At 37.8% G+C, this 12,791-nt stretch overlaps 1 protein-coding gene across 5 annotated transcripts in view; it reads right to left on the reverse strand.

The window, feature by feature from the left end:
* mipol1 (mirror-image polydactyly 1) overlaps positions 1-5,441 on the reverse strand; it is a 63,177-nt gene extending 57,736 nt beyond the window's left edge. For 2 of the 5 annotated variants that reach the window (XM_036592742.1, XM_036592741.1), the window contains exons 1-2: positions 5,298-5,441; positions 3,496-3,587 (exon numbers count right to left, since the gene is read on the reverse strand). Coding sequence is in view for 4 of the 5 variants with exons in the window: in XM_036592741.1 (XP_036448634.1) it covers positions 3,496-3,505 (10 nt within the window). In the remaining variant the exon portion in view is untranslated. Of the gene's footprint in view, positions 1-751; positions 792-3,495; positions 3,588-3,691; positions 3,804-4,734; positions 4,931-5,297 lie in introns of those variants that run through there. The other 3 variants (XM_036592740.1, XM_036592738.1, XM_036592739.1) reach the window with 3 other exon arrangements.
* Between the last annotated feature and the right edge of the window lie 7,350 nt (positions 5,442-12,791).

The following is a 12,791-nucleotide window of genomic DNA, read 5'->3' on the forward strand; positions in this document are numbered from 1 at the left end:
GTATAGGAATATTACATTTTGTCATATCAGTCACCTCTAATTATACATATGATGTATCCAAACTAAAGACCAGTATATTCGGGAATTGTGTGCCAATGCCAATGCCCCCATATTTTTCATATCTGTCGATGCTGAAACTGATCTGGAAACATTTGGTAAGTACAGCAATCTGGGCTACCTTAATCTATTCTGGGACCTACCTGGATTAACATTACAATGAAATATGACAATTATTTGTAAAGAGCTACAAATGCAGTAAAATAAATAAAATGCAGATATTTTAGCCCAGTGCGCCTAAACCTACTGCTCTTCCAGAGTACAACAAATACATCAAATATCAGTCTGAAATATCAGTGAATTTAAACATCTGTCTAATGCCATTGTTTGTTGTTGTTTTTTTTCAAAGCAAACATCTAATGTTCCCATATAGCAATTCCGATATCATTGTACAGCCCTGACTTAGACACTTTTCTCATTTAACCATTGAACTATTATGAATTAACCAAAAGAACTTCATTAATGTTTAACAAAATGATATATGTTAAAGAGAAAAACACCTTTAGCACAACATCAAACAGGTACTCTTTGAATGGAGAAAGAACTCCAACTAGACTGCATTACGGGTGCTATAAAGCACAGAGAAGGAAACATCAAAGTCTGAGGCTGTCTGTCTTTCAATGGTGTTGGTGAGCTTGTGTTTATTGATGGAATCACAAACTCAGAAGTGTATGAAGACGTTCTGAATGCAAACCTGCAGAAGTCTGCGACGACATTACTCATACGGTAACCATCTGAAAAACAACAGCGACCTATTAAAAGAACACTTTGCCAAAAAGAAAATTACAGTATTGGAATAGTCTGTATAACATAAAAGCTACTTCGTTTTAAAATTTTGTTTCACAACAACATTTTTAAATATGCACAACAATATACACATTTTAGGACCACTTCATATTATATTGAACGCTGATAAAATTTTTGCTTTGAATTTACATGATTCAGATGTGTCAGTAGGTTGCACATGAATGTAATATGTTACATCAACACAATTGGTGTCTTTCAGTTCACTTCTTTTTGGAAATGGCACACTACCAATATCAAAACCTAAAATTGGATATGTTTAACTGAAGCAGTTCACTTAAGATGAGCATGTAAGAGTGGACTATGATCAAAAAACTCAAACATTCAACTATCCTACAGGACGACACACAGCTAACATTTTATCACACAGTACGACTGACATTTTTCAGGACAGATTTGTTACAGGATCCATTGTTTTCCCTTCTGATATCTGATCCAGCATTTCATTTTCATTTCGGGCTGATACAGATACTTGGTACCACCACTGACAACTCTGCCTCTGTCGGAACCGCAATGATATGACATTCATATCCAACCAATAGACATTTTTTATCCATATATACAGTTTATCTTGGTAGTGTGCTTTTAGAGTAAAAAAAACACATTATAACATTAGGATAAATATAAATGAACATAAATACAGTAAAATGGACCAAACATTTCTTGTAATATTTTGAAAGAACCCAGGTTTGGTTTCTGACTTCTCGCTGCACTCTGGCCACTGCATTGATTTGTTCAACTCCATCAGCAGCACACCTGATTTTAATGAAAGACTATTTAGATAAAGTAAGTATTGGATGGTAACTGTAAATGCTGGGCCTCCTCAAGGAAAGGTTTGGAAGTAGATAAGGTAACACAATGACAGACATAAAATTACAATGGACTGTTTATTTGTGTTTTTTTTTTTCATTTATTCTAATTGTAGTACTTTTTAATAAATAAATGTTACTGCACAGATAAAAGTCTGCGTGTAATTTTCTCAGATGCTTTTTGAGAAAATTTCTGCACAGTACTGTATATTATCCACACTATTATCCATACTATGCACCAGTTAAATTAGATTGAAAATAGTGGCCTGTTTTTTATGTACTATGTTGGCATCTATCCTGTAGATAGCTTCTAGCCAACAAGTGTTTACCTTCCAGACTTCAATACCTTCAATGGGACATCATCAGTTGTCTCTCTTTAATAAGTACTCTTTTCTTACTAAATTGTTGTTTGTGTCATGTAGACAATCACTTCTAAATATTTCCAACCTTTTCCCTATAGATAAATACCTCTTTCTATAATGCCTTCATGGTTGATGTTGAACACTCAGCCGATGCACATTTAGCTCAAGTGGTGAGGATGCAACAATGTATTATTATTATTATTATTATTATTATTGGGATCAAAAACCAACAAATATTAAACACTACTGCCTAATACAATCAGTAACAAGACATTCAACAGCAATATGAAATGATGAGACTGCCCTCTAGTGCTCAAATTCTAGTTTGCTTTTTCTCATTCTGTCTTTATACTGTTTTTTCTGTCTAACGTGGGATTTATGAGGCTCTCAAATAGCATTTCAAGGCTATATTTAGCCCTTTTACTCACTGCCAATTACCTCATCATATCTCAATCATTACCTAGGACACTCCACCCCTGATCACACACATATTCAAGCACGTCTCCTCTTGCCTTATTCGTTGCAGATTTATCAATGGTTTACTGCAGTTAAAAGGAAGATAAAACAGAGCTGTAACTCATTAAAAAAACATGATGGCAATGACTTTTGCAGTCTTTTTAGGGTAGACTGAAAAATAGTTCAGACTAACATCCCTGACAACATTCACAAGTACACATTAAGGAATATTAATGCCATTTTGTTTATACATCCATACATATTGCACTGCCACTTTGTTCATACATCCATAAATATTACATATTGCACTGCCACTTTGTTCATACATCCATAAATATTACATATTGCACTGCCACTTTGTTCATACATCCATAAATATTACATATTGCACCGCCACTTTGTTCATACATCCATAAATATTACATATTGCACTGCCACTTGATTATACACCCATGCATATTCATGTCATTCACTGGACATCACTGCATTGTCAGCTGCATATTTATGCAATTTTACTTACTTATTTTCGTACTGTTTTCATTTTAGTATATTTTATTATATATCTTTCGCTGCTGTCGGAACAAAACCTTGTATCTCCATCTCCTATGTATTGTCATTTTTCAGTTTTTGACATAATTTCAAAAAATGCCCGTTGGCCTTTACATGTGTATAATTTTCATGACAAAGGAAGCAAAAGAAATGGTCTGAAATAACCTGGAAAAAAGTGTGTTTCCATTGACTTACATTAAAAGCATAATATATATGTATTCTAAAAGTATAATATAATATAATACCGTACAATACTTTTGCTCTTGTTTTGCTCTTTGCTTTACTTTGTGCTGCTGTAATAGACGACTTTCCCTCTGGGATTAATAAACTGATCTATCTATCTATCTATCTAAAGTAACATTTAGCTTGCAGTGCAAACAGCTTTAAACCAACAGCCCTGGGCTATCTTCAATATTTTCTTTAATAAGGGCAGGCTAGATAATGTGGCTTAAATTTACCTCTGTACATATCAACAAGGGAATCCTTTAGTTCTTGTTTGTGCTTCCATGGCACCTGACGGAGTTCCTCCTCACTCTCTGAGCAGCTCTCCCTGAATCGAAGAACAAAGTATTAAATACTCACTCACATTGTCTTCAGAATGCACCAAAGTTTGATGGTACTCATAAACTAGACTCTTACAAGTCTGGAAACAACCTGGTCATATGCCTGCAAGTCTGGGTCAGCCTAATCTCCTCAGCAATGTCCCCTCAGTTTGGGGCCGCACACTTTAGCTGAAATAGAGCTGATCCTTTATTTCTTCCTCTCTCTTTCAACAGTAACAACCAGGCAACTACCACATAAAGAATTAATATTTGGTTTACCTAAGTATATGAAATAGGATCATTTTGCTGTTGTCAGAAGAAAACCTCATATCTCCAAAATGGTAACTTTACAGGACAAGGAAAAAACATACTTTACTTTTAATGTAAGTCAATGGAACCAGACTTTTTTCCAAGTCATTTTTGGCTCTTTCTTTTGGTGCATTGTTCATGAAACATATACATAATGTAAAGGGCAACAGGCATTTCCAGATTATGTCAAAAAGTGAAAAACGACAAAAATGGAGATACAAGGTTTTCTTCCGACAACAGCGATTTTTGTGTTTGATGAATGACAGGCAGGTGCATAGGCGTGTATTGGTCCTTGACGTTTACCAAAATAAAGTGAAGGGACTCAATAGTTATTAAAAAAAAGGCAAGCGTTTCTAATTCACTTCAGTTCTTCCTATGTGAAATTTAAGCTGTAAGTAGAAAACTGCACCACAGGGGTTAAGAAATAAACCAATGGGTCTTGATATGGTTTTAGTGGCTAGTTTTGAACATGCTGTGTACTGAAACAATCCAAAAACATCCCACAAAACAAAGCAACAGAGAAACAAACAGCAGGACGAAGCTAAAGTTGTCTTCCTATTCGAATTTTCTGTGCCACCTTAAATGGTGCAGCAGTTACATTCTTGCAACTGCTGCATTTAAGGTGGAACTGAAGCCAACTAAAGCCAGGGTTAACGTGTGAAAGGCACATTCATGAACATTAGATTTAAAAAATAATTATAATAGAGCGGGTGACCGATGTGTGCGTTTTATATGTTGTATACCCGGAGCTCTGTCTCCCTCTGTTTACAGCGATGAGGAAGACCCCGAGCAGCAGAAAGGCTAATCAACCGCACTTTTACAGTCAACACTAGCTAACTTACTCACCTCACACAGTACAGTTCATTCTCCAAGCTTGAGATTTTATGTTTCGCCCTTTGTACTGCGTTTTTAACGTCGTGTGCCATACTTCTCAAATTCATGTGTTAGAACTGCAGGACAACGCTGCTGCCTGACAGCAGGACTTTTCATGCAGCGTCTCCGTTTACACTTTACACGCAACTTGATACACAGGAGGGAAGACAAGAAACTCCTCACATGAGGAGCCAGCGACACACAAGCAGAGGAGAAAATGAACTTCGAAAGGCAAAAGTTAGGGATGTCAGTAGATTGCCATCTACCTGCTGCGAGGAAAAGTTAAAATAACGTGTTTTCCTGTGTGGAAACTCCGTTTTAGCAGGCCTGTTAGCGCACTAACTTAGCTTGCCTGCTAACCACAACAAAGATGCACTGTTCATGTTTTCGTTAACTAAGTTCAACTAACAAAGTTTCCTGTCACAATATATCTGTGAACAAACTATCCTGTTTATTAACTGAATGACAAAGTGAAGTCAGTAAAGGCTGTAGCGCTCATTAGCTTAGCCTACGACCAGCACGGCTTTGAAACTTACCATGGAAACCACCAAGAGAATGGCTGACTTTCTGTATCTACGCTACTTTCCTAAAAGTTACGAGAGCGACTTCCTACAGTACGACCCGGGACATGTTCCGTTTTAGAGCCAAAGGGAAACACTGGGGGAAGCGAAAGACAGAAAACTCCGTACACACTTTGTCCACTAGAGGACGCCAAACGACGGCAGTCCTAATCCCTTCATAACAATGAAGAGGCACTGGGGCTGAATCCCAAACCGCTCCTTGCTCCCTATGTACTGCACTACATAGGTCATGAAATAATGGCATCTACACCTAACGTTACACTGTGAACAATATGTGCTGTATGGGTCCCTCTGGGATCCACAAAGATTTCTGTTTCTGTTTTTTTCTTTTTAATACTTTTTTTTTTTTTACCTGTGTACCTGTATATATATATATATATATATATATATATATATAAACCTGTACATTTTCCTCCAAATGTCAATAAATCCCCATTTAGTTGTTGAAAAATGAATAACGCCATATACCAGCATCCCCACACTGTATGCTACTACTCTCAAAACAACTTGACTCCCACACTGGACAAAGCTTGTTAGTTTTCATGTGATATTTTGTGAGTTTGCCAGGTTTATGACATCAGTTCAGTGTGTACACTGTTAGCTTGTATGTAGCATTATTTGTAGTTTCATCCTTTACCAACCTCAAAATCAGAGGATCCGGTAATATTCGGGGGACTATACACAGGACAAAACATACTGAGTTTGGAAGATGTTTTGTTTACCAAAAACATCATTCAATTTTCCCATTAAATCTGCGTAGACCCCTGAGTTCTTAACTGCACATCTTAATGAAAGCATTAACATAACTAAAATACTACAGAAAGTTGAAGTTACTTAAGCTGAAAATTTCAAATAAACTCAAAATAAATTGTTGAACTAATAACTCAGTCTTTTGAGCAGTCTTTTTTCATATATTTTGAGTTAAGATAATTTTAATGTGTTACATTCATTATTTTCTTTAAGTTGACTTTACAAGCAAATACAAACAAGCCAACTGTTTTTAAAGATTGTTTAAAGTTTTGTGTGGCTGTATTGTTTCCCCTCTTCTAACTATATAGGTACACCTGACAGACTGTTTACTCTGTGTATTGGTCCTAGTTTTATTCTATCCGGTATTACCTGCATTAAGTGATGGATTGACGGATGGCCTCAGCACAAGCGGAACAGGTTCTGATGTTTTTAGCCAAAACATTAGCTAGATTGTAAAAATGTTTACATTTAAATGTTTTGGATTTCTTGTGCTTTTCTCAAAACCTTTTGACGATTTCAGACACTCAAATAGGATCTTTGAGTTGAATCAGCTTATTGCAATTTAGTTTAGTCTGTCAAGACTTCTCACTTTTTTTGATAAATGTTTAGTCAAAGCAACCTTCTAAGGTAAAACTCTCATCATTCCTATCAGCTCTTGGCACCAAATATATGCATACTGGGCGTGTCTTCCCACCTTGTATACCCTACCATCTGTGTGTTGTCATTCTCCCCAGCCTACCTTCCCTTGGGTACCTGTGTATTCTACATTTTCATAATTTCAGACAATGTTGATCAGTGTTGAACAATCTGAGTTATGATGCTCCCAGCTGTTGGGCGTGGTTCTGTAGTGGCTGGATACTGCAATAACTATATTTGTGTGTTATAATTATAGCCTAGTTTTTTTTAATGGAAGAAACTGAGTTAGTTCAACTAGAGTGGCAAGATTTGTGTAAAGGCAGTAAAGTTACTGTGACATAACTCTCGTATAGCACAACTACTTAACTGTATTGAGTTAGTACAACTATTACTTATTAGTCCAAAAACTTAATCATTCAGATCAGCAAAATGAATGGAGTTATTAAAATTTACTCAGTTTCCTTTAGCGTGTACAACAATAAACGTTTTTTTACACGTACTTCAGGAAATTATTTATTTACTTATTAGGTTTTACAGTGTATGGGCATGGTGCCGACTACAGACTGAAGCATGATTTCAGAGGTCTATGCGCACCCCTACGCAGCTTAAATCTCTGTAGAGCTTCTTTCTTATTATAGTTAATGGAAACGAAGCTTTAACATTACGGAGCACTGATCTAGCTGCTAGAAGCAGCATGTTCTGTCTCGTCTCTACTCTTAATTTCTGCTCCATTTTTCCTCAAGTGTCATTCAAATTGTACTAATGTTCTTTCCAGAATAAACTGTTAGGATAATAAAACTGGTTTAGCTCAGTTTAAAAGGCAATTCCACCTATTGTTCTAAATTTCAGGCTAAGTCAATCATGGAGATCTACAATGCAAGCATACTTTAGATTTTTTGTAAAAAAATGTCTCAGGCATCAGGCAGTGTAATGTAACCAATCACGTAATAGCTTTCTGTGAGGGAGCTTTTAGAGGCATTGAACTCTTTAGACGTCTAGTTCCTATCACCACCACTGTGAACAATTCTGACTTGGTAAGTTTCTCTAGAACAGCGTATTTCATATCAAACCACTCTGAATGACTTCATTTACATCTTATTGATTTTATTATGCAGAAACTTTGAAAAATCAGTGGAATTCCCTTTTAATAGCAGCATTTTGGCCTTTTCCCACAGTGTAAAAATGTCGGTTCAGCCTAAAAAATTACTTCATGTGGCAAAAAGCAATTGAATTAACATTATTCAATCTAAATAAATACTTGAATGAACGATTTCTTTGGATCAAAGTTTTTTTTAGTTGAATAAAACCAGTTTAATTGCTTGTTGCTTACATGACGTAATTTTTTAGATTGAACTGACAGGTGATTTTTACAGTGTAACAATCCCCCTAGCACCACCCCCTTTCCCAAAAAAGCTGGAATGCTGTGCAAAATGTAAAAAAAAAAAAACAAAAACAAAAAAAAACACCTAGTGGTTAACTGGAAATAGGTCAGTAACATGACGAAAAAAAGCATCCCTGAGACACTGAGTCTTTCAGAAATACCATAGCAAAGAACTTGGGAATTTCATCCTATACGGTATATAATATCCTTAAAAGATTCAGAGAATCTAGAGAAATCTCTGTATGCCTGGGACAAGGCCGAAAAACAATATTGGCTGGCTGAGATCTTTGGGCCCTCAGGCGGCACCGCATTAAAAACGCACTCGATTCTGCAGTGAAAATCACTGCAAGTGCTCAAGTACACTTCCAAAAACCACTCACAATTCATCACTGCAATGACAAATGCAAGTTAAACCTCTACCATGCAAAGAAGAAACCATATATAAAGGGGATCCAGAAATGCTACCGCCAGCTCTGGACCCAAGCTCATTTAAAATGGACTGAGGAAAAGTGTCCTGTGGTCCAAGAAATGAAGATTTGAAACTTTTTGGAAATCATGGTCACTGTGTCCTCTGGGCTAAAGGATTGTTGTCAGCGCATGGCTCAAAAGCCAGCATTGGTGATGTTATGGGGGTGCATTAGTGCACATGGCATGGGTGACTTGCCATTTGACATTTAACACAAGACTGCAACAGACAACAGTGTAGACAGACAAAACATACAGACAAACTATACTAACACTATACAATAAATTCTTCTCTGAATGTACAATAACTACAACCATATAACAATTGAACATAGGACAACAGAGGAAAATAGACCAGCTGTTGGTCCACAGCAGCAATAGTAAATAATAGTGCATGTACTGTTTATCAATACACTTATAATTAACAATAGTTTTTTAGCAATGCAACCACAAACATGTGTACAGATTAAATTGAATGTGCACATAAAGTGAGTGAAGGTAAAGTTTCACAGTAAAGTGGCTGATTGCGGAGGTTGAAGTGCAACAGATAGTAGCGTGGCCGAGGTAGCAGTTCAGTGAAAATGTCCATCAGGTAGATATGTTCAGCAGTCTGACTGCCTGCGGAAAGAAACTGTTTGTGAGTCTGGAAAACTTGGCATTGATGCTCTGTAATCTGGGATGATGCTGCTTGGTTTGAAACATGTTGGGACAGAAGCCCTGTTCCAGGAAGAAGTTGAAGACATCTGTGAAGACAGCAGCCAGCTGCATACGCACAGGAATGTTGTCAGGCCTGCAGTTTTACATGGGTTCACCCTCAGAGGGGTTCTCCTCACATCAGCTCCACTCACAGACAGAACCTGGTCACTTGGGGAAGCAAGATCCTCACTGCTGCCTCAAAACTTCAAAACGAGCATAGAAGCTGTGTAAAGCATCCAGGAGGACAGTGTCGGTGATGCACGCAAGGTGATTCTTCCCCCTGTAGTCAATGGCAGTTTGAATGCCCTATTACATATGTCATGGGTCACTGGATGTGAAGTGTTCCTGTATTTTCAGAGCATATGAAGCACTGGCTCTCTTGATGCTCTCAGCATTGAGGCTGTTTCTAGCCACCCTGAGTGCTGCTCTATCACCCAATCTAAATGCAACACTGCAGGCCTTGAGCAAGGAAACAGACCTCAGTGTTCAGCCAGGGCTTCTGGTTTGGTGATTTTGTAGCAGTTCTTGGGATCACTACATTGTCCACACACTTGCTTATATAGCCAGTGACAGATAACGCATATTCATTCAAGTCTATGTGATCCCCACATGTAAAACACTAGCCAGTTGAGCAGCCTTCATGACTGAAGGTCCTGCCATCCAAGCCCCAATAACGGACCCCTTTTCTGAAGTCACTTAAATCTTTTCCTCACATGGTGACTTGATCCAAAATCGAGGTTAACTGGACCTGTTCAGCATTTTTATACATGCAACTGAGAATGGTAGGATGTTAGTTGCTTGACTGTACCATGAAGTACCCCTGTCTGGAAGCATCTAGCCTTGTTTTGTTTCTCCACTCATTTATTCAGGTTTTTCCTTTTTTCAGACATCTGTATTTTTATGTATTTTGGCTGGAAAACTTGTCTTACTCAAACAACACAGCTTTCTACTGAATTGTGCTTGCATCGATTTACCAGACTTTCTAACGACTGTTATAACTAGCCCCTACGTCCGTGACAATTAACCCTGCCTAAGAGGTGAGCTCTAACATGGGCGCTTGCAAGAGTATTTTCATTTGTAGCAGACGTGTTGGTTACATTTGTGAAAAAATATTAATTTTGCTCAAATACTTTTAAAATGATTTAAAACCTTGTTTCCAAAAAAGCCGGAATGCTGTGTAAAATGTAAATAAAAACAAAATGCAATGATGTGTAAATCATTTAAACCCTAAATTTAATTGAAAAAATACAAAGACAACATATCAAATGTTGAAACTGAAAAATCTTATTGTTTTTTGAAAAATATATGCCCATTTTGAATTTGATGAGTCTTTCAGAAACAAAGATGGTGAGGGGTTCACCACTCTGTAAAACACCGCATGGGCAAAAAATGCAACAATTTTAGAATAACTTTAAATAAACAGGGCTGTAGAATAAACAAATAATGTGTTAGGTTCTGCTTTGTTCTGCCCTATTACATATCCTGAACTCAAAAGCATGTATTTATGAGTAATCTGTATACTGCACACTGTGAGTACACAGTAGACAGGGCAAGCTTTAAATCAACAGCTTTACTCATCCCTTCTGTCACTACAGCCTTTTAAATACTGACACTGATTATAAACAAGTAGGGATCAAAAAACATGTACGGCACACCCTTTCATTTAACTAGAACAGTTATTGGGAGGGTGGTGTTTGAGAATAGGAGTTCAAAAATGGTGTCTGATGTTTTGGGGGCTCGCTTCCCTCTTATTTAGTAATGTGGCGTTGGCGTAGACGGAGACACAGGAGAGGCCACGATTCTGCTGTGAGTAGTGCTCTTTTATTAAAACACCAACAGAAAGGCACATACAGACAGCTAAACTAGCTATAGCTTTTCCTTCCATAGTAACCACCAACTCACACAAAATAACTCACAAGACACAACAAAACACAACCAACAAACACATCTCAAACTAACAAAACAGCAACATTAACAGCATCACAGTCCTTTTTTACGATTACCATGTGTCTCCCATGAATCTCTTCATATGGCTCTTTGCATGGCCATGCCTCATGACCTCTGAAGGCAGCGAGCCATTGGCGGGACACCACAGTATTCTTTAAAAACCTGAATGATCAGTCTGAATAAATACAAAACCACCTTGCCTAAAGCATGTTGATCCAGGCACTTTTTTACATAGTCCATCTACTTTTATCAGAAAATTAAGTAATAAATTGGTCCATATCTGGTTCACAAGTTAATTGGTGTTAAACGGGTAAAAAAAAGGTACTCTTGGACGTTTGGGGAATGAACCGTAGAGATAACCATGACAAAGGCAAACACATACAATTTATGAAAATGCCTTTATATACTTGCAGGACATCTGACCGGTCACCAGGAAGTTTCCTCAGCAGCAGAGTTAGCAACGGCACCTTCACTATTAGGTTCATTACTGGCATCTCCCCCAGTACTACAGATTAGCTCAAGCAGCTAAATAGCAAGAAATGTTGTTAAAACCCTATTAAACTTAGTTAGTATATTAAACAATTCTGCAAGCAAAGATACAAATGCAGACCTAACTAAGCAAACACGAATTTCTGCTAAACTAGCTGTTTTAGCAGCCTGGAGCTGGATAAAGCCAAATAAATGGGTAATTATCGAGCTTCACTGCTCTATTACACTCTAATTCGTGGTCTGAACGATCGCCTATTAAATACAAATCTGAGAAACACGCTAAAACGAGCGAAGGCGCCATTAAGGTTAGCTTATAACTTAGCATGTTAGCAGCTCCAGCTTTCCACAGCTAAACAACAACCTAGCTAATTTGAGATTTTATGATAGATTTAATTATATGCGTTTTTTAGCTCTGAACTTCATTGAACTACTGTGCCAGGCAATTTTGTAGAGTGCAAACACTTGCAGTGGTAGACAGTCTTGTATCAACGCGGCTTGTTCAGATCTTCCCTTCCACCTTAATGACGCCGCATGCCTAGTAACTGCTGCACCATTTATGGTGGGACGGCAAAATTCGAAGAGCTTCGTATCGTATCATGTCTCTTAGTCTCTGATCACCTTAGTCCAGGCCTTAAGACACCCAGCGTTACAACGAGGGGCTCTGATAGGAGCATGTTACCCAAACACGAAAAGCTAAAGAGCAAGCTGGCTTGGTAGTTCACCACTGTAACTGAAATAAGGTCTTAAGCTATTACTAGTGAAACCTGACGTCACCCTGAGAGACTATCATTGCAGTAGCTTCGTTAAGCAGTACTTAACAGAGCCAGTCTGTCTGGGTTATATGACGCCAAACCGGATGGACCAGCTCGGCGGGAGACCACCACGGTCACCGGAACCGACCACCAGAGCAGTCTGTGATTGGTTGGCACTCGCCCAGCGAAGCTCTTGATTGGTTTGATTTTTGTGGAGCCTCATTGGAAAAAAAAAACAGTAAACGTTCGTGCTCTAATATAAAGTCTGTCGTGTGCCCTGTGGTGTCCTAATTTTCGGGATGCCACAAGACTGTTTTTTTGGAAAAGGGTTTT

Source organism: Colossoma macropomum, unplaced genomic scaffold (genome assembly GCF_904425465.1).
Source record: "Colossoma macropomum unplaced genomic scaffold, Colossoma_macropomum, whole genome shotgun sequence".
NCBI classification, from domain to species: domain Eukaryota; kingdom Metazoa; phylum Chordata; class Actinopteri; order Characiformes; family Serrasalmidae; genus Colossoma; species Colossoma macropomum.